General features: G+C 39.4%; 1 protein-coding gene and 2 long non-coding RNA genes across 5 annotated transcripts in view; 2 read left to right on the forward strand and 1 right to left on the reverse strand.

Moving 5' to 3' along the window:
* Nucleotides 1-4: 4 nt before the first annotated feature.
* Nucleotides 5-2,103, forward strand: LOC135119184 (uncharacterized). The gene is made up of 3 exons (XR_010278041.1): nucleotides 5-186; nucleotides 1,034-1,077; nucleotides 1,828-2,103. It is a non-coding gene; the product is annotated as an uncharacterized LOC135119184 (long non-coding RNA).
* Nucleotides 2,104-5,133: 3,030 nt separating this feature from the next.
* LOC110381801 (U1 small nuclear ribonucleoprotein 70 kDa) lies at nucleotides 5,134-19,256 on the forward strand. 3 transcript variants are annotated; one of them, XM_064043355.1, is made up of 10 exons: nucleotides 5,134-5,501; nucleotides 7,825-8,007; nucleotides 8,930-8,992; nucleotides 9,652-9,733; nucleotides 14,651-14,752; nucleotides 15,275-15,427; nucleotides 16,056-16,191; nucleotides 16,828-17,006; nucleotides 17,524-17,565; nucleotides 18,280-19,256. In XM_064043355.1, exons 1-10 carry the CDS (start codon nucleotides 5,358-5,360, stop codon nucleotides 18,390-18,392), a joined length of 1,197 nt encoding a protein of 398 aa, XP_063899425.1. In that variant the 5' UTR covers nucleotides 5,134-5,357; the 3' UTR covers nucleotides 18,393-19,256. The 3 variants fall into 3 exon arrangements, with proteins under 3 accessions (XP_063899425.1, XP_063899427.1, XP_063899426.1); XM_064043357.1 differs by lacking the exon at nucleotides 17,524-17,565 and having other exon boundaries at nucleotides 18,289-19,256; XM_064043356.1 differs by lacking the exon at nucleotides 17,524-17,565 and having other exon boundaries at nucleotides 5,135-5,501.
* The window catches only part of LOC135119227 (uncharacterized), a 233,682-nt gene continuing 231,026 nt past the window's right edge, over nucleotides 18,248-20,903 (reverse strand). Inside the window, exon 2 of the long non-coding RNA XR_010278061.1 lies at nucleotides 18,248-18,644. This is a non-coding gene — a long non-coding RNA (uncharacterized LOC135119227). The remainder of the gene's footprint in view (nucleotides 18,645-20,903) is intronic.

The following is a 20,903-nucleotide window of genomic DNA, read 5'->3' on the forward strand; positions in this document are numbered from 1 at the left end:
CATTGATCAATCAGACACATTGATAAATTGAAAGTAAATAGAAATACAAAATTGTATGTTTTAGAAATAATTTAATTTGCATTCGCTATAAATAGGTTAAGAACAAAAATATACGAAAGAAAATTATTTATTTACAAATCAAATAGGAAAATGAGAAGATAGTAAAAAATCCTTTATATAATTTATGTAAGTAGCTTTTCTATACTAATTTTATAATGATGAAGCGTTCGTTTGCTTGAACGCGCTAATCTCAGGGATTGCTGAACCGATTTAAAATATTCTTTCAGTAGGTATTAAATAGCCCATTTTTATCAAGGAAGACTATAGGTTACATTTTATCCGGGTGCGTGGAGTAGTTTCCACGGGAAACGGGTGAAACTGCGGAACACAGCTCTACGGACTATAGATATGTGTATAATCATCGGCACGAATCTTGAGCGCTGACCTTCACCTGCGCAGAAGTAATGCGCGGGGTGAAGCGGGATCTCGGGATTGGTTCTTTGCTAATAAATCACTTCTGCGCAGATGAAGGTCAGCGCTCAAGATTCGTGCCGATAACTATACCTACATACTCTGCTCTGAAGTTAGTTATGAACCGCCATAATGATTGGCGAGAACTGTAGGTAGGTACACCTCTGAAATATGATATAGGTACCTACACCTACCTACTAGGTATGAATCCGTCAGAACATTTTATTACTAACTTATTCGCCTTGGCCTTAACTTATAGATTAACTATGAAATAATGTTCCTTGCCTATCACATGAGACCTTAGAATAGTAGACCAATCATCACCTGCCTAGCCTTTTCCCAACTAAGTAAGTTGGAGTCTTTAAACGAATTTTATTATATTAATGTCCTCGATAGGTAGGTAAAAAGTAAGTTTTTATACTTACCAGATATTTTTTTCCTTTTAATTTTTCCCAAATGTAAAACTTAAAAAACTCCATAATCCTTATTTATTTTACGTTAAAAAGGATTATAAATATTGAAAATTAATTGAATTAGTGAAAGTGTGATTTTATTTTTTTAGATGAAGAAAAAGTTCAAAAATGCCGCGAACCTGTACTTATTGTGGTAAGTAGAAAAAATGTTTTTTGCTTAAAGGTTGTTGCACACTTACTACACGCCAGCTACCATGACGCGCTAACTACAGTGCGCACCACCACTCAAGTCCAATGCGGTGCTAGAGTCTATACAACTGCAGAGTAACTAAATATATGCAAAAATAAATTGTTCTACACGGATATGAGTCGTGACGGGTATTCTGCTTGAGAATTAAACCAAACGGAGACTTTATTGTCGTGCCTTCGCCTCAGCGAAAGGTCACCGCCTAAACTCATCATCATCTTCTGAGCCTTTTCCCAATCATGTTGGGGTCGGCTTCCAGTCTAACCGGATTCAGCTGAGTACCAGTGCTTTACAAGAAGCGACTGCCTATCTGACCTCAACCCAGTTACCCGCGTCACCTCCTAAACTCTCCTATTTAAATATGTGCGTCAAGTTTAACTGCTCGGTGTTTATAAGACCATGGAATACCAATGACTGAGCTATTTGCTTTGATCCCTCGCTCCTTAAATTGTCTTATTCACATAGGGTTTTGTATTTATACCCATAGTGGCTCTGTTGGTTATATGCTTTAAAGAACATCGTATTTTGTAGATATTTAGAGTATAAATTGACTCACGGTCGATGAAAAGTAATTTTGAAAAGGATTATGTCAGTCAATTTAGTTTAAAAATTCCAGCATGAAATACTGTAGTTTAGAAATTAAATGACCACCCTGTTTAACAATTTTACCCCACATATTTTAAACTTTTTTTTCAGCGGGCCCAGGAAAGCTGCCTCACCCTCAATACAGTGTCAGTTTCTATCCGAACGCTGACAAAAAGCAAGCCATAGTTTGGCTCTGCGCCCTCATAGTATTCGCCTGTTTACTAATATTACTCGTGTTCATGGTACTCTTTGTAAAGAAATCTGAACCTACATGACAGGAAAAAATGTAAAATGTTATTGCAGAAAAAAATGTAACGTAATTTTGTAGGAAATTGTGATAAAATTCGTTAATTACATACGTATTGTTGAAAAAAGTAGTGTTTTTCTTATTGCTTTATCGCGGTTTTAGATAGAATGCTCTCCCAGCCATTAATGTACCTAATGAGCACAATCATTACTCTACATATCTCATATTATAAAGTAAAGAGTGTGTGTTTGTTACTTCTTCACGCAAAAACAACTTCTTTTTTTCCTGAAGGTGCCTCTTCTTTCGTGAAGGTTGGCTATCAGGCTTTTGTATTTTTTTATGTAGTAGATATATTTCGCTAGCTTATAATTCAGAATAAAACATAGGCTACTTTGTATACATGTGTGGGAACGAATGGCCTCAGAAATCGGGTGAATCCGCTAGGAGAAGTTAGTACTTCTATTAGTTTATAGCACCTCAAAATTGTTTAAACCAACTTCAAAAATAATGAGGTTCTCTTGACCTTTATGTATGTATGTTTAAAAGCTTTTGTTACCTTCAGCTTTCTCTTGCAGCCCAAAAACTGGATTTAACTGTCAAAGCTGAGGTGACTCTTAAAACGTCATTACAATGGAAAATCGTTTATATGGGGAAGACACTTGGTTAGGCAGACACATGGACATAGTTTACATAGCTTCTTTTGTTTTTACTGCCATTATGATTATTGTAATAACTGTCTTAGCGTATTATAAATGTACAAGATAATTTATGTTAGTTTTTCATTAAAAACTTTGACAAAGCAGCCCGAAGTTTCGAAGTTGGTGATTGATACACCCATGCATTAGAAAGCACATTAATGTCGGCCATGCGCCTGATCTCTCACGGTGGTGTCGGATGGCTGTCCCATCGGGGTATCACAGTGAAGTGAACGAATGGAGGCAATTATTATTATTGAAGTTGTTCCATCCACTGACCCTGATAAAGCTTCTAGCTTTTCTTAAACTGATTATCCAGCTTTTACCCATACATAAGTCCAGTACATAAGGTCCTCATGTGATAGGAGGAACTAATTTAGTAACTTATTGAGTCATACTTGAGCCTTGGTCATTTATTAACCTCAATTGATATAGGCGCAGGTGTCTATAAAACACAAGCACAGACTTGACGCATAGCAGATAGCATCCGGGTATTTGTGAAGTTCCGGGACGCGGTGAAATAGTAGTGTTAGGTATTCAACTAAGGGTAAACAATCTAACCGCTGGATGCAGGTCACCTCCAACAGGTATCTGTGGAGATCTAAGGGGGAGGCCTATGTTCAGCAGAACGTCCTATAGCTGAGATGATGATATTGATGAAGAAAAAATCTTGATAGGATTTTTCACACAATTATAACGCAAATAAATTATTTCTTAAAATAATGATTTACTTGATTAAGTTATTGTTATTATTGTATTTACATAAAAAATATATATAAAATTGTTAATCTTTAGTCAAATACCTAACCAAAATTGACTAGAGTCGATAAATATTTTCAACGGATTGTAGTAAAGTTTCTTTAGTTTAATGTTCGCAGAATTAACAGCTCGGTAACAGCGGCTGGATGGAGAATCCAAAGCCTAAATATGGGGCAGGGCCATTTACCAGGTCTGGGCCAACCGGTCCAGCCTATAAAAACGCCTTCATAGTTCGAGGGCCTTTGCACGGAGAACGCATGTGTGCAGGAAAACATATGGGCCTCATATGGGGTCTAGTCCTCGTTTTTATCCTGTGTTTGTGTGCCGTACTTATATTTGTTTTAATTTGGAAAATGACTGAATAATAAACTCTTGTAACAGTATGTTGCTGTTTTTATTTATAGTTCAACCGCGGCTTAAAGGAACTTCTCTTACCCGGATAAAATATAGCCTATGTTATTCTAGGACGTAATATTTTAATTTTGAAAGAAATTTCCGTAATTTGTGTTGTAGTTTTCGAGTGAAACTTTCCTCTTTATAAAAATGGATTACAAAATCTTAACACATCTCATAGGGTGAAGGGTCTCATGTGATAGTTGGAAGATCATTCACTTTATTATTAAACAAAACAAACAAATTGTTAAATATACAAGTAGTAACACAATAGGCTTTGTGGCAGACGAGGACAACCTTGACTTTGGTTACGTGTTTCTTCTTGTTTTGTAGGACTTGTTATAACGACAGTGGCGTGTCACTATTCCTCGATAAATGGGCTGACACTGAAAGAAAATTTCAAATTTGTCTACTAGTTCCTGAGATTTCGCGTTCAAGCAAATTAAAAAAATCTTCAGCTTTCCTTTCATGTTCTTTAAAAAAAAATCAAGAAATAATAGTACATTTTAGAGATGTAGAGACACACTATGCAATGATACTCCAGAATAACAAATAGGCTCCTTTTTATCCCCTTGCTAGAAGTTCCCCCAGGCCGCGGTTGAAACCACAGGACCACACAGTTTTACATTCTGTAAAACAGTAGATATATTGTATTATAGTTTCTGTAGTTTAATCTCCGCAGAGTTGCATCACACTGGATGGAGGCAGGTCAAAGTCAGCCTCAAAAGCAAGCACCGGCATACAGTCCACCCACGGGACCAGCCTATTTAAACGGCTTGAGGACCCGAGGGCGGTTACATGGCGAGAATACATGTTGTGGGCGCCACACACAGGGGTTGTTGTGTCTCGGCTTCATATTAATGCTCAGTTTGGCCATCACGGCTCTAATTATATTGCTTTGGAGGACAATTTAATACTTAGTTGAAGAATAAACGCTGTGTTGTTTCCTTTTTTTGGTTTCCTTTTGTAGTTAAGTGTGATATTTTTCCCTTGCCCCTGTACGCAAATGTATATTGTATTTTTGCGCATCGGGGTGTCCGAGTTAAGTATTTCATAGTCTGTCATGGCGTATACTGTGTAATCACCTCGTGCCATAGGGTCCTATCCTTGCCTTGTTCGTTAGTTACGAATGTCGCAATCATTCACGGTTATACGAATGAGAAAAAATGGTAAAAATAGATCTGGTAGGTAACGATTATATTTGTACGAACTTCGTTATATCCAAATGCAAAATCAAAACATCCAAAAGGCACTCGCAAATAGTGAAGCATCCGCATGGTGTGTTCCAACCTTTACAACTTTTATTTTTTTCTACGTTGGTAACCCCAGCATTAAAGAAAAAAAAAATCACCATCAATGGCCGCCGAAAGCGTGTTATGAATCCATCTTTGATTTTAGTGAAATTTAATTAAAAAACAATTAAATAAGTAGCAATTAGTGTTTAAATATCTAAGTTAGGGTATAATCTTAGTTGGGGACTATGTAATGTGTGTGTTTTTAGTGTAGTAAAGTGTTAAAATTGAAGACAATATAGTGGCTTGGCAATCATGACGCAGTTTTTGCCACCCAATTTATTAGCGTTATTTGCTGCAAGGGACCCGATTCCTTACCTTCCTCCAGCCGCAAAACTTCCTCACGAGAAGAAACAAAAGGGCTACGATGGCGTCGGAGCATTCCTCAACATTTTTGAGGTTAGTTCAACAAAATACCATTTTGATTTCGCATTCGGCAATTTGCAAAATTAATTAGCTTGATAAACTTGAATTTTATGAGGCGTGCTCTTTAGTTTTATCGTTTTGTTGCTATATTTGCGATGTAGAAATTATTGCAGTTATTTTTTTTTGTTTTGTCTGCATTAAGATGGTGCATGATGATATTTTAACAATGTTCATCTTTTGTCTTTCACTCGTAATAATTAACAGACGCGAAAATGCAACTCAGCTTCTTTATGAGAGACTGAAATATAAAGAATAAATGTAGTATGTACTAAACTGTAAATTTTACACATCTCATCTTTAAACCAACTGTTTTGCCTTCCTCATTCTCTGTGGCTATTTTTATCCAGGTCCTGAAAGTAGTATTTGTATGTTCTGTCTGTTGAGAGTATGTAAGCATAAGTATGTACATTCTAAGTATGTCTGAGATATACAAACAAAAATTCATACTAACTCTTGTTACTGACCTGGGTCAGTGGGTCATCTTAGGGACGGACCTGACATGAAATCAAACACTTTTGCCCATTTTCACCAACAATCTCTTAACTGTTTTCCTAACTGTCACTTCTTCTTCTTCGCGAGTCGATGGCAAACTTAAATTTTTGAGGCCCAATATTTCGCTATGCATACGGCATTGTCAGTAGCGTTATAGAGGTCATCCACTATGCAGCTGTCGGGGCATAGTGGGCAGCATAAAAGGTGCCGCATGGTTTGTGGTATGGCACCACACCCGCAGCTATTGTCGTCAGTGTAGCCCCACTTACATAGGTTTCCCCTGCACCTGCCTACCTGTGCACGTAGCCTGTTAAGAGACTTCCATACAGGCCACGGTTGGTCGTAACCTGGTGGAAGTCGTTCCACGGGTGGAAGGAAGTCAGGCAGAGTAAGTTCTCCCCATTGTTCGATGCGGGTCTTAGGAGCATCTTTAACTGGGGCCACACTGGCGAGGAAACTGTTCCTGCTTTTTAGTCGGCTGCGCGGTGGTTTAGCGCCATGTAGCGGATGACGTTGGTCCGTTTCTTGGCGCATTTTTTCCAGGGAGGCAGCCACGTTCCTGCGTACCGCTGGGGGTGCAATTCCGGCGAGTGGATAAAGCATTTGAACCGGTGTTGGTTTGAGACAGCCTGTTATTAGTCTACACGTCTCATTAAGAGCTACATCCACCCCCTTTGTGTGCGTGGAGCGACCCCAAACCGGCAAGCATATTCACCGGCAGAAAAACATAATGCTAATCCAGTGGTACGCAGGGACATTCGGGCAGCGCCCATTTGGAGGTGGTTAGACGTCGCAGGAGGTTATTACGGCTGAACACTTTCTTCCTGACGTTCTCGCAGTTGGTCGTATACGTCAGTGACCTATCTAAGGTAACACCTAGGTACTTTGGGCAGTCAGTGTGCGTGATGCGTACGCCTCTCCAAACGACGTCTAATTTGCGGTTAGCCATACGGTTGCGCAGGTGATAGGCGCAGGACTGTGTCTTGGCAGGATTCGGTTTCAGGGCGTTTTCCCTGTAATAGATGTCCAGGTCTTCAAGGGCAGCAGAGAGGCAGGTCTCGACCACTTCAAACGATTTTGCCTGCGCTGCCAGTGCCAGGTCGTCGGCATAGATAAAACTGGTTGTATTAGGTGGTTGTGGCTGATCGTTTGTGTAGATGTTGAATAGGGTGGGGGCTAGGACACTGCCTTGGGGCAAACCGTTTCTGAGCTTCCGCCACCTGTCACTTAGAATAAGGGAGCCCCCAATAATAAAGGTTATAAGGGACACTTAAACTTTGGTTAAAACGAAATTCTTACTAAGTATTCCCTAAGACTGGAAACGGTGCTCAGATGACTGTCAGTGCTGACCGTACGTCCTGACCGATAACACATACAAAATCATGCATGTACCATAGCTGTGTGCGCCTTCATAGACTTGCACAGATATAGCTACGTCAACCGACGGTCAGAGCTGAACGTTGGTCGAGCACTGTCCAACCTAAATGCTCTTGGGGGATCCCTAAATTGTTGGTGAAAATGGGCATCACACTTAAAGCGTTGGTTCCTTACCCACTAAGCCACCATGACTTGGTTACTTTTCCTAATCGGATTGCTGTCCCATCGGGTTATGAGAGTGAAGGAATAGTGATTGCACCTGAGTCTGCGCAAATTCTCATGCACATAATATGTATTATAATATGTCCTGCGCAACTGGCTGATCTCCTTAAATGAGAACAGCCGCCGTGGCCGAAATCTGCCGTGGACACCATTATAATTACTTTTCATAACAAAATATTTAATTAACCTTCATATTTTCAAACAGCACCCATCAGAAACTCCCCCACCGACTCGCGTGGAGACAAGAGAAGAACGACTGGAACGCAGACGGAGAGAGAGAGCGGAGCAGACAGCGTACAAGTTAGAACAGGAGATCGCGCTATGGGACCCCACAACCAATGCGAGGGCCACTATGGACCCTTTCAAGACTCTGTTTGTGGCTAGAATTGTGAGTACCACATATTTTTCTCAGCTATAGAGCTATTTGCAAATTATACATTTATGCCTCGTTTAACTGCCTCGTTGGTCTAGCTGTCACAAGTGCGGCTGCTGAGCACGAGGTCTCGGGTTCGATTCCCGAGTCGGGCCGAAATCGCTTTGTGGGTTTTAGAAGACTTTCACAAAGCAGCCCGGAGCCTGGAAGCTGGTGATTGATACACCCGTGCATCGGAGAGCACGTAAATGTCGGTCCTGCGCCTGATCTCTTTCCGGTCGTGTCGGATTGCCGTCCCATCTGGTTATGAGAGTGAAGGAATAGTGAGTGCACCTGTGTCTGCGCAAATGCTCGTGCACTATAATATGTCCTATGTAGTTGGCTAATCTCCTTACATGAGAACAGCCGCCGTAGCCGATAATCAGATAGGAGGACATCAATACATTTATAAGTCCATGTCATCTTAGGGGTTAATACCCAAAAGCTATTCTATCCCCAAGTGATTTAGGCTATATTTTGTCTGGGTACTTGACTTTGAATTGAGACTAAGAATTTCCATCATAGTACATAAGTTAATATAGTTACCGGCACGGATATTGGGCTCTTGGCTCTTGGCTCGGAAGAGTGGGGATCGCTTTGCGCCCTGTACACATAAGGCAATAAACCAGGAAGGTCAGGGCTCAATATCCGTGCCGATAACTATACAAGTACATAATTTTATTTTAGTTCCAAAACTAACATTTTGAAATCAGCGGTTGTTCTGAGCCCCTTGCACATGATATATTAAAGATTCTTAAAAAACCACAAAGTGATTTTGACCCAACTCAGGAATCTAGACAGTTTGCATAGTTGTCTCACTATGCAACTATATTAAACTACCAAAGCTATCAATACTAAGGTTAGAATCATATTTTATTTCAATTCTTTTTGTTCACAGAACTATGATACTTCAGAATCTAAGTTACGGAGAGAGTTTGAAGGTTATGGAGCTATTAAAAAAGTAAGTTGCTTTTGCTTAATTCATTCCCATAGTTGACTGCCTATCTGACCTCAACCCAGTTAGATGGGCAACCCAATGCCTCATTTGAACATCTTTGACAGTTGTTATGGGTAATCAGAAGCCAGAAACTAACAACCAGTTTTATGAAGTGGTATCAGGTTGTCAAGTAACTTAGTTCCATGTAAAGATACTCAGCTGCATCCAGTTACACTGGAAGCCGACCCAAACATACCTGGGGCCCAAAACTCCTTATTTTACTTAAGCAACATACAATTCACATTCAACTGCTATCCAATCATGACTCGATTATGTGGTACTCCGCTATTTTTTCTTTGAAATAAACGTTTTTATCCTTTTCTGTCATTCAATAATGAATCATTTTGTCTGCAAATGATTCACGATTGCAATATGAGTGTAGAGCAAGCGACCGTATAGACCAAAGTCACCAAATTAGCAGACCAATCGCAAACCAATCGAATGTTGTTGGAATACGATTGGTCTTATATTAGTAGCAGAATGCCCGATATGGCTAAAACTGCTATTGCGATCATATAGCGATTCGATTTCTATTCAATTTTGACATTATTAACTTAGGAGAATCGGGCCCCTGGGAATGTAAGACACATGTTTGTAATTTTCATCTCTTTCTCCCTCACCAGATATGCATGATATACAACAAAGACAACAACAAACCTCGCGGTTACGCCTTCATCGAGTACGAACACGAACGAGACATGCACTGTGAGTAGCTTTCCAACAGGGTGTCAGGCAGACCACGTGCTGGTGATGTGGTGTAGGGTAAATAGTAAAGTGGGAGGGGGGTAATAAGAAAAGTGAGGCAGGGTAACGGGTAAATAGTCGATGGGTACAGTGAAGAGTGAGAAAAGGTAAGGGGTAATCATTAAAGTGGGGAATTTGCATGGGGTAAAAGGTTCTTAGAATAATGTTGGCGGTAGGGTTAAGAGTAAAAGTGGTCTTAGAATTTTGAGTTACATTGCGGCAGTGTGAAGGGGCATATAGCTAACTTATAATGTGTCAAAATTTTATTTAGTTAATGCCCGGTCTCTATAAAATTAAAGGATTCGTTTTGCTTTTGAAAAGTTGTTATTGGATATCAGCTTCGTGTTGTAATAAGCAAGTAATATAATTCTGTAAAGTATTTTTGGGTGGATCAGGTAGTCTCGTTAACGCATCGAAATAATTTTGAGAAACTGAGGGAGTCGTTTTCATACTTGTATAAACTAAGGGTACATAAGGATGGAGGGTAAAACCCAAAGTTATGTAGGGTAAATTGTAAATGACTAATTTTGGGTTATGGGGCAGTTTCACTAAAATTGGGTTATTAACAAAATGCGTAGTAAAAATAATATTACGATTTACTACACCACAGAGCCAACACCAATCTGTATATTATAAAAAAAATATATATTTATTATGTTTTTTACTTTATTATTGTATCACCATTATGACGGTACACTCGACATGTTATTAAGGGTGCGTCTACACGGCGCATGTAGCTGGAGCAAGTTAACATGCGCAAGTGACAAGAGCACGCGGGTGGGTTAGCTTCGGTACATGCGCGAGTCGCTGGACCCGCACGTTTTTAAAATGCATATAACCTGCGCATGTGACTCAACATGCGCAAGCTACTTGCACCGTGTAGATGCATCCTTAAAGAAAAGTTGCCAGTATGTTTTCTAGCTAAGACTTTTATATAAAAAAAGGTTGTAATGGTGATATGTCTCCTTGCGCCATTTTGTCGATCGATGCGCGGGAGTTGAGACATTCTCGGAGGAGATTGTCTCAGAATTTTTGAGTTTTTTTTCTTTTTTTATAGGTTTTTTTGTCAAATCAATATTCTTAGATTGATGTTTTTAGACACATTTTCAAAATTATGTTTATTTTAAACATTATTTTTGTCTGTATTTTTATATTTCAGTGATACGTCTACATTTATTTTTTCATATTGCATATGTTTATAATTTTATTGATTTATTTTAAAAACGATTATATAATGTGTTAGACCATGGTGTGACCAGTGTATATTAGACCAAGCTAGATTCGAATTGCAGTTTTTTTTTTGAAAATATCCGCATTTTTTATTGTTCTTAGTAGTTTGAGCTACAGAAAACTTGTACAAAATTTATGAAAAGTATCAAATAGCCGTTTTCCGCGATTTTACTTTCTATATTTTTAATTTCTACTTAAGTAATTTATTTGTTTTTTTTAAAGTTGAAGATCTTTATTAAGTACCTACTCAAATGTAGTATAAGGTTTATTTGCATTATTTTTTAAACTTAAAATTCTTACGTAAAACGAGTACAATTTATATTTTCTATATTTTTTTCGTACTTTAACCAGTTATTTTTACGGATTGTCCAAACGAAAAAAAAAAGCGAATCTCCTCCGAGAATGTACGATGTATGTAAAGGTTCGTCCACACTTCCGCATATTTATATTAATAAGTAATTTTTCTTTTTCGAACCAGACTTGCCGTAGCGACAATCGAGTACTACCAAAAATAGGTTTGTATGTGGTAAGAAACCAACATACATACAAAATAAAATTTTATATATACTTATTTAGGCGACGAGGCCTCTATAACCGGCCAAAAAGGTGTCGGGATGTCGAAAAATTGCAAAAAAACTTTAAAAAAAAATTTTTTTCGTCGAAAAGTAGTTTTTAATTCGATGTTTTTTTTTTTGGTCTTAAATTAGTAATTTAATTGATTTGATATATGAACGAAAGTTTTTGATTGATATCTAACAAAAAGTAGTATTTTTTTTGTTGATAATTAAAATTTTTGATTGGAAATGAGTGTCAGTAATTTCGTATTTTGCGCATCGGATAAAGTAAGTAAAAGCGCACCAGGTAAAGTGTACAATCGCCGTAATACGGATAAAAACGCGGGTTTTGTAAGTAAAAAAAAGTGGTAAATTTTCATACGGTAGGTATTTGTAACGGTGGGTATGAATTTTTTGATCCTCTAGAGTTTTTCATTAAATATGGTCGCTCGGCTTGGTCGGTAGGTATAAAAAAGTAGGTATACAAAACATTTTTATTACTACAATTACTGTTTTTAACACTTTGACCGGTGAATTTTGCGGAATGACCGGTCAAAGTTGCAAGTTGGACGGAACCCGGCTTTTGTTGGTTGGGAAGTGAATCTTTACAGGTTGTATGTATTTATAACAACAAAACAATGTATTATCGTGTTTAAAAAGATCCATTTTTAACATCAAAAAGTTTTTTTTTTCAATTTTGTAACTTTTTAGACACGATATTTAATATTATTATGGTCTTAACAAGGACTACCTCACGAAAAATAGGTAAAAAAAATCACAATAATAATTGTCCATTTTGAAACTAATATTAATCACGTCTTTTGTGCACATCTTTTGCGGGCAAAGTTGTTAATTCTTGGTCACTTTGCATAATATCTAGTCAAAGTATGACTACTATAGTTTTTTATATAAAAGTAATTTTTCACTTCATAATTAACGAATTGTTTTTTTTTATTAAATTTTTTTGATGTGCACAAAAGATTAACAGAAAATAAGACAGGACCGCGTGACTATATTATAATTACAAAAAAATTAACTAGACACCTTTTTGAGTTTAATAGCTTATTTCAGTTTGAAAGCTAAATAAAAAACTGAAAATATTATCCAATGTACAGCCTTGGCCAAAAGTATTGAGCACCTTACAAATTTCGCTAGATCACGGTAATTATGGGAGAAACCCGAATCTATCGTTGAAGTATTCTTTTATCGGTTATCTACAAAGATTTTAAAACAATGACTTATGCCGCAGTTGACAATAAAACACCTGGGTGCAAGAAAATGTGTCTTTTACAATTTTTGAATTTATTTTCTAGTTCGCTACCATCGCTCGTTGAGACAACATCCAGTGATCTAGTGCGCCTTTGGTATTTTATTTCAAAGTTTTAAGTGTTCTAGTTGCGATAAGCCAAAATGAAACGAACTTTATTTAGAATAACGAGTGCAGATACAGCTTCTGTACGGGCAAGGGAAATCACAAGTAGAGATTTCCAAAACTGTGAAATGTTCGCGCCGATCCGTGCATTATGCTATTCAGCGATTCTCTGATACCGGATCACATCAAAATACACCGAGAACCGGGCGCAAACGCATCACCATAGGTCGTCACGATCGTCAGTTACTGAGAGAGTCATTAAGAAATAGGAAAAAAACATCTTCAGAGCTCGCTGCTGAGTTTTCAGAACAAATGAAGAAAACAATTTCTGCTCGAACTACTCGTAGAAGGCTTCAGAAAGCTGGTCTGAAAGGCTGTAAAGCTAGGAAGAAGCCATGGCTCTCCGAGAGCAACAAAAAAGCTCGGTACAAATGGGCCTTACAACACCGAACTTTCACCGCTGAAGATTGGTCAAATGTTGTGTAGTCAGACGAATGAAACTTTGAGGTGAGTAAGTCAATTTAATGCCCTCACAAAATAATATGAAATGGTTTAAATTCTAAACGCACAGAGGAAGTTCTTTTTATTTCCGGAACTCAATATTTTTCTCTTTATTGCAGATTTTTGGTACACCTGGTGTGACCTTTGTGCGTCGCCGGGTGGGCGAAGAATTTAAGCCAGAGTGTGTGGTCCCAACCGTAAAACACGGCGGCGGCAGTATAATGGCCTGGGGTTGCATGACAGATTCTGGAGTTGGCGAATTGTTCGTGTGTGAGGGCCGCATGGACTCTTCTAAGTACATAAATGTGCTAGAAACTGCGTTGCTGCCTTCATTCACGAAACTTTTCGGTGACACGAACATGGATAGTGATAAATGCCAGCAGGATAACGCGCCTTGCCACAAATCTGCCCGCACTATGACTTGGTTTCAGGAAAATAGCATAGAGCTTCTTGACTGGCCTGCCCAGTCGCCAGATCTGAACCCCATAGAACATTTATGGGGTTTATTAAAGCGTCGAGTTAGGCGCCACACAATTAACAACAGAGAAGAATTGAAACGCTACCTGCGCCTAGAATGGAACGCGATTACTGCTGAAGACTGTAAAAATCTTGTTAGCTGTTTACCAAAAAAAAAATCTGCTGTAATTAAGGCAAAGGGTGGACCCACAAAATATTAATTTTCAATGAATAAATAGTAAATTACAAATAAAAAAAAAGTTTTGTTTTATTTCTGTTTGATACTCCGCATAAAACTGAAAGATGTCATGGGTGCTCAATACTTTTGGCCAAGGCTGTAAGTCCAAATAAAATTTTTTTGTAAAAAGAAACCTAAAATATTTTTTTTTTTGTTCAAAATGCTTACTTATTTTATACAATCAAAGCATTTCTTCTTAGTTAAAATTTATTATGCCTGCTAAAAGATATGCTTAAGTATTTTCGGCATATATGGCCTGTATTCAAAGCAAAAACTACAGTTTATATAGGGCCTCACAACTTCAGTCAAAATCTAATGTTTTTATTTCAAATACGCCTTTGCAGGCTCCTATGAAACGTCACACTAGTTGCACGGTTCCAAAAAGTTGCTCTCATGGAGAAGAGCCGGCAAGAAACTCCATAGACACTCTTTTAAATTCAAGTTATTACTCAATAAGGTGTCGCCACTAGTCCAGTCGCGCGGTTCTGTCCGTATTGTGAACGCTACAGCCGTTTCCTATATTACAGCCGCGTACAAACATGCAGACGGCAAGAAGATTGATGGCAAGCGGGTACTAGTCGATGTCGAGAGGGCTCGCACGGTTAAGGGGTGGCTGCCGAGACGACTGGGTAAGTGGTACACTTTTCTGCGGGTTGTTCGAAAGAGTTACCGCGGCCCTGGTACATAAAAGGCCTGCGACGGAACACGACGGTTTTTAGTCAGTAAGAGTCTGACACTCCCTCACCGCTGCTAACCCACAGCGAGAGTGGTTATTTAATGATTTTCGACATCGTTACAAAAAAGTGGTACTTTTGGTAGCAGGTTTGAAGAAAGAACATTTATTAACACAATATTAGGCGAAAAAACTGAAATATATACCAAACTAGCTGTTGTACCCATGTCCCGGGGTAACTTTTTAATTTAATCAGATAAAACATAGCCCATTTTCAGTTCAAATTCGGAATTATTTAAATCGATTCAGTAGTTCCGAAGCCTATTTGATTGAAACAAATCTTTCCTTTTCAATCTTTTATATAGAAGCATATATGTATTCGGGAACAGACAATTCCCGCAAAATGTTATAAAAAAATTGTTTTACATAAATGAATGTCAGTGAAATTGGCTCTAAATGACTTAATGACCATTTCTAGGCGGAGGACTGGGCGGCACCCGTCGCGGCGGCGCCGACGTCAACATCAAGCATTCCGGCCGCGAGGACAACGAGCGCGAGCGGGAGCGATACCGCCTCGAGCAGCGCGAGCGAGACGAGCGGCCCCGCCACGACGCCAGGCCTGACCGGACGCGTGAGTTGTAGATATAAGCCGAGCGGGAGAGCGAGCGATGCCGCCTCGAGCAGCGCGAGCGAGACGAGCGGCCCCGCCACGACGCCAGGCCTGACCGGACGCGTGAGTTGTAGATATAAGCCGAGCGGGAGAGCGAGCGAAGCAGAGTAGATATAAGTTTCCTTATTGCAGGTTTTTATGAATACAAGCTTCTACCAGCAGTATCAACCGCGCTCTGAAAGAATTATGTTACGTACCGTCCGGATAATTTAGGCTTTGGTAAGGTCCACTTTCAACAACAATATTGAAAAACATCGACAACTGTTAACTCTGAATTTTCACGTTTAGAACAGTTTTTTAATGAAAAACGGACGTTCATATCGTCGGTGAAAAGGTCTTTAATTTCGTATTTTAACCGCTCTCGTTTCGTACTTTAATTCTGTTCTCACTTTGACCATTGCTTATAACCATTGGCTGACCTTCACCTGCGCAGAAGTGATTTATTGGTTTATTGCCTTAAGTGTACAGTGCGCAAAGCGATCCCCACTCTTCCTCCGAGAGCTCATTATCCGTGCCGATAACTATACAAAACTACATTGTTCAACAAACCCACAACTGTCTTCTACAACCTACCATTTGTTTCCTACAGAGACGGCAGGCGGTCGCCGGCGGTCTCGGTCGCGGTCGCGTCGCCGTTCCGCGTCGCGATCCCGCAGACGCGATCGCGATCGCGAGCGTGAGCGCGACCGAGAGGCGCGGGAGCGCGATCCTGAGGATGCTGAGCGGTGAGTGTTTGTTCATTTGACTTGCTTTTGGTGCTTTAAGGTCCGTTCAGACAGACCGGCTCGGAGAGGAGAGCAAATTCTTAACACGTTAAAAATCGAGTACTTAGTATTTGTAGTAAGGTTTATTTTTGCATGTGCACTGCTTTTGTCATTAAGAATACTCGAAGGCGCTCGGTGTGAAATAATAAGAGGAGCCAATCGGTTCCGATCGCGTGCTTTTTCTCGGTCACGCAGACGTTTGGCTCTGATTGCATCTCACGCAGCCGATCGGAGCTGATTCCGGTCTGTGTGAAAAGAAAAAGGGCGCCTATGCTCTCCGAGCCGGTCTATGACGACCTCGATGACGCAATGGTCATCATGCCGGACTGCCGGACCTGAGGTCCCGGGTTCGATTCCCGTTTCGGTCAACATTTGTGTGATGAGCATGCTTGTTGGCCGTGGTCTGGGTGTTACAATATGTATATAGAAATATATATATATGTAGCTATATGTAGTTTAACAGTTATGTTAGCACCCATAACACAAGTTAATTAATAACTTACCATGGGGCTAATCGACTGTGTGTGAAAGATGCCCCGACATTATATTATATTATTATCCCTTGTTTTCCTTCATAACAAAATGTATTTCCTACAGGACCGCGGCCCGGCGTCGTCGCTCGTCTCGCTCCCGCTCGCCGCGGCGGCGCGAGCGTCGGGAGCGCGACAAGGAGCGCGAGCGCGAGCGCGACAAGAAGCGCTCGCGACGCGACAAGGAGCGGAAGGAGCCGAAAGTCAAGCCAGAGGATATTAAGATCAAGGAGGAGCCTATGGACGGTCAGTAGCGTACATTTTGATCACTGTATATAGGTATTTTTCCCTGTATAGGTACTTTGACATTTTAACCGCTGTCTGTAGGTGTTTTTCCCACTTTGACCGCGATTTTTTATCAGTTTAACCGCCGTATATACTATTTATTTTTATCACTTGACCGGTTGATCGGTTTAAGTTCACCGATAACATTAGCGTCTGTTTTTGACTGAATCTTAAGGAGATTTATCTGTATATATGAAATTATGCGATCATCTCGTGTATTTCTGATCCAATTTTTATGCGGTTCAACAGAGTATTTGTCAGATATAAAAGGCAGATGGTTTTTAAGGTATACAATGAATACTGGTGAAAATAAAATAATTTTGATAAGCAAAACAACAGTCCAATTTGTCAATTGGACATGAAAATTCATAATGTCGACACGTGTTTTTATTACGTTATTGTTGTCCATGAACTTGGGCCTATCTTCAACATTTCGTACTTTAACTGGCTATTTTACACTTTAACCGCTGCCGGATAGAAGGGAGACTCAAACATGGTGATGTTAAGGAGTTTATTGATGGTGAGTTCTTAGCTTTAGCTGGAGAGTCTTTATCCACACCTGGGTAAAAAGTAACTTATATGTTATTGATTCTGAAGTATAGTTATCGGCACGAATCTTGAGATCTGACCTACATCTGCGCAGAAGTGATTTATTAGCATAGAACCAATCCCGAGTGACGGCTATGACGCGATGCGCTGCGGGCCAATCACCGCTTTACCCCGCCCCCGCGCCTCACTTCATACCACAAAAGGGACCCAATAAATTACTTCTGCGCAGGTGAAGGTCAGAGCTCAAGATTCGTGCCGATAACTATATATAGGCTATACTATGACATTTTGAAAGAGCTATTATTAGCATATTTGAGAAAAATATACTTTATTGTATATTACTGCCTAATTTTATCAAAATCTGAATAGCTGTTTGTGCGTTAAGAAGTAACAAACACTCATAATCTTTGTTATTAATGTGGTATACTTGTTAGCAGTCTATAATACTTTATTTCTTACTTTGTCTGCAGTTAATCCCAAAAAATCCAAATTAGTCAAAAGACAGTATTTTTATATAACAAATTCTTACTTCTTATTTTCTTCTGAAATGCTTATTCGAAGAACAATGCTGTGTTTCGACGTTTTTGCACCAACAAACATACTTTCGTAAATAGCATATAAGTACCTATGTATTTCTCCAAAACACATTTCCTGAAAAATCTAACATTTCCATATATTTTCGCAGATTATCCAGAATTCAGTATGGCGCCCTTGGACGTGCAGATCAAGCAGGAACCGAACGAGGACGAAAATAAATACAACCCGGAAGATACGAACGGCGACGACTATAACTATTAGTTCTATAGCTATTAACATGAGAGCACTTGGTAAGGTTTGTGCGCGGTTTCTCACGGTAAAAGCGCGGTTTTTTTAAGGTAAAATGACGGTTTTTGCAGAAACTTCGGTAAAATACGGTTTTCCAGAGCAGAAACGTTTTTTTGGATGCGAAAAAGACGGTATTTGCTGCAAAAGTTACGGTTTTTTAGGCGAGGATCGATGGTTTTTCGGCAGTTCTAGTTATCGGCACTAATCTTGAGCTCTGACCTTCACCTGTGCAGAAGTAATTTATTGGGTCCCTTTTGTGGTATGAAGTGAGGCGCGGGGGCGGGCTAAAGCGGTGATTGGCCCGCAGCGCATCGCGTCATAGCCGTCGCTCGGGATTGGTTCTTTGCTAATAAATCACTTCTGCGCAGATTTAGGTCAGAGCTCAAGATTCGTGCCGATAACTATAACGGTTTTTTGGACGCGAAAAAACTGAATTTGCCGTAAAAGCTACGGTTTTTTTTTTAGGCGAGGGATGATAGTTTTTTGACAGTAATAAAATTGTGTGTATTTGTAAAGCAAGAAAAAACCTTACCTTTTATGGCATAGAAACCGTATTTTTATGTGGAAAACCTTACTTGTTTATTAATCGTAATTAGGACTTTTTGCTGTATCGAAAACCGTTATTTTCCCCAAAGAGAAAGCCGTTCTTTTCACATAAAACTGTGTGCGTATAAAAAGCCTTAAGTGCGAGAAAAATCTACAATATTATAATTCCATTATTTCAAGTTTAGGTAAATAATACCTAGTGTTGAGATCTCTCATAAATAGTCAAGTTTGTAATTATGTAAGAACTCTGATTAATATTAAACCAACCGATTAAATAAATAGTTTTAACAATATCTTGTTTTAACAGATAAAATCTATACTAATATTATGTATAAAGCTGAAGAATTCGCTTGTTTGTATGTACATTCTAAGTATATCTTAGACACCAATGACTGTGTTGCGAATGGCACGTTAAACTGTAGGTCCCGGCTGTCATAGAACATCCTTGGTAGTCGTTACGGGTAGTCAGAAGCCAGTAAGTCGGACAACCAGTCTTATTAAGGAGTATTGGGTTGCCCGGGTAACTGGGTTGAGGAGGTCAGATAGGCAGTCGCTCCTTGTAAAGCACTGGTACTCAGCTGCATCTGTTTAGTTTGGAAGCCGACCCCAACATAGTTGGGAAAAGGTGAAGGATGCTGAGTTCCTTCAACAAACTCTTCAGCTTTATAATGTTAGTATAGATCCAGGAGCAATTTAAATGGATTTTAAAAATAAAAGTTCTTTAGAAAAAATAATATCAATTAAATATGTCTCGTCCGTTTTAAACTATTGATTGAGGAGCGTCTGGTATAAGTTATGAAATAAAAATATGGATACAATTGAATCATTTTGTTTTATTTTGATCATAAAAACATGCGTAGTAATTTCGAATTCCTAGCTCGAGTAACCAAAACTACAGATAGGTTGAATATTGGGAGCGGCCTTTAGGATTCTGCCATTTGATATATTGGTAACTAGCTTCCGCCCGCGGCTGCGCCTGCGTGGTGTGTTTATAAAAAGTAGCCTGTGTTAATCCAAGGTATCACCTATCTACATACCAAATGTCAACCAAATCGGTCCAGCCGTTTGTGCGTGAAAGAATAACAAACATACATCCATAGATTCTCACAAACTTTCACATTTATATTATTAGTAAGAAGTAAGATGGTGACTATTTGCGACTTTCTATACCCGATCTTCCGTTGTTATTCGACTGGAGATCGGCAATTTATATGGAGCTAATTAAATGTTAAAATTCAATCTCTAATCGCAAATGAAAGGATAGATACATTATAGAAATCACTGATAATGTCGTACGAGTCCATAAACGGGTTACTCGTACGACTATGGGTGAGGTTAAGCAACAGTAGTCGAGGTTACAATTTGGATGGGTATTGTTAAGCAACAAACGTCGAGGTTGCAATTTGGATGGGTGGTGTTAAGCAACGGTAGTCGAGGCTACAATTTGGATGGGTGGTGTTAAGCAACAAACGTCGAGGTTACAATTTGGATGGGTGGGGTTAAGCAACAGTCGTCGAGGTTACAATTTGGATGGGTGGTGTTAAGCAACAAACGTCGAGGTAACAATTTGGATGGGTGGGGTTAAGCAACGGTAGTCGAGGTTACAATTTGGATGGGTGGTGTTAAGCAACGGTAGTCGAGGCTACAATTTGGATGGGTGGTGTTAAGCAACGGTAGTCGAGGTTACAATTTGGATGGGTGGGGTTAAGCAACAGTCGTCGAGGTTACAATTTGGATGGGTATTGTTAAGCAACAAACGTCGAGGCTGCAATTTGGATGGGTGGGGTTAAGCAACAAACGTCGAGGCTGCAATTTGGATGGGTGGGGTTAAGCAACGGTAGTCGAGGCTACAATTTGGATGGGTGGTGTTAAGCAACAAACGTCGAGGTTACAATTTGGATGGGTGGGGTTAAGCAACGGTAGTCGAGGCTACAATTT

This window comes from Helicoverpa armigera, chromosome 31 (genome assembly GCF_030705265.1).
Source record: "Helicoverpa armigera isolate CAAS_96S chromosome 31, ASM3070526v1, whole genome shotgun sequence".
Classification (NCBI taxonomy): domain Eukaryota; kingdom Metazoa; phylum Arthropoda; class Insecta; order Lepidoptera; family Noctuidae; genus Helicoverpa; species Helicoverpa armigera.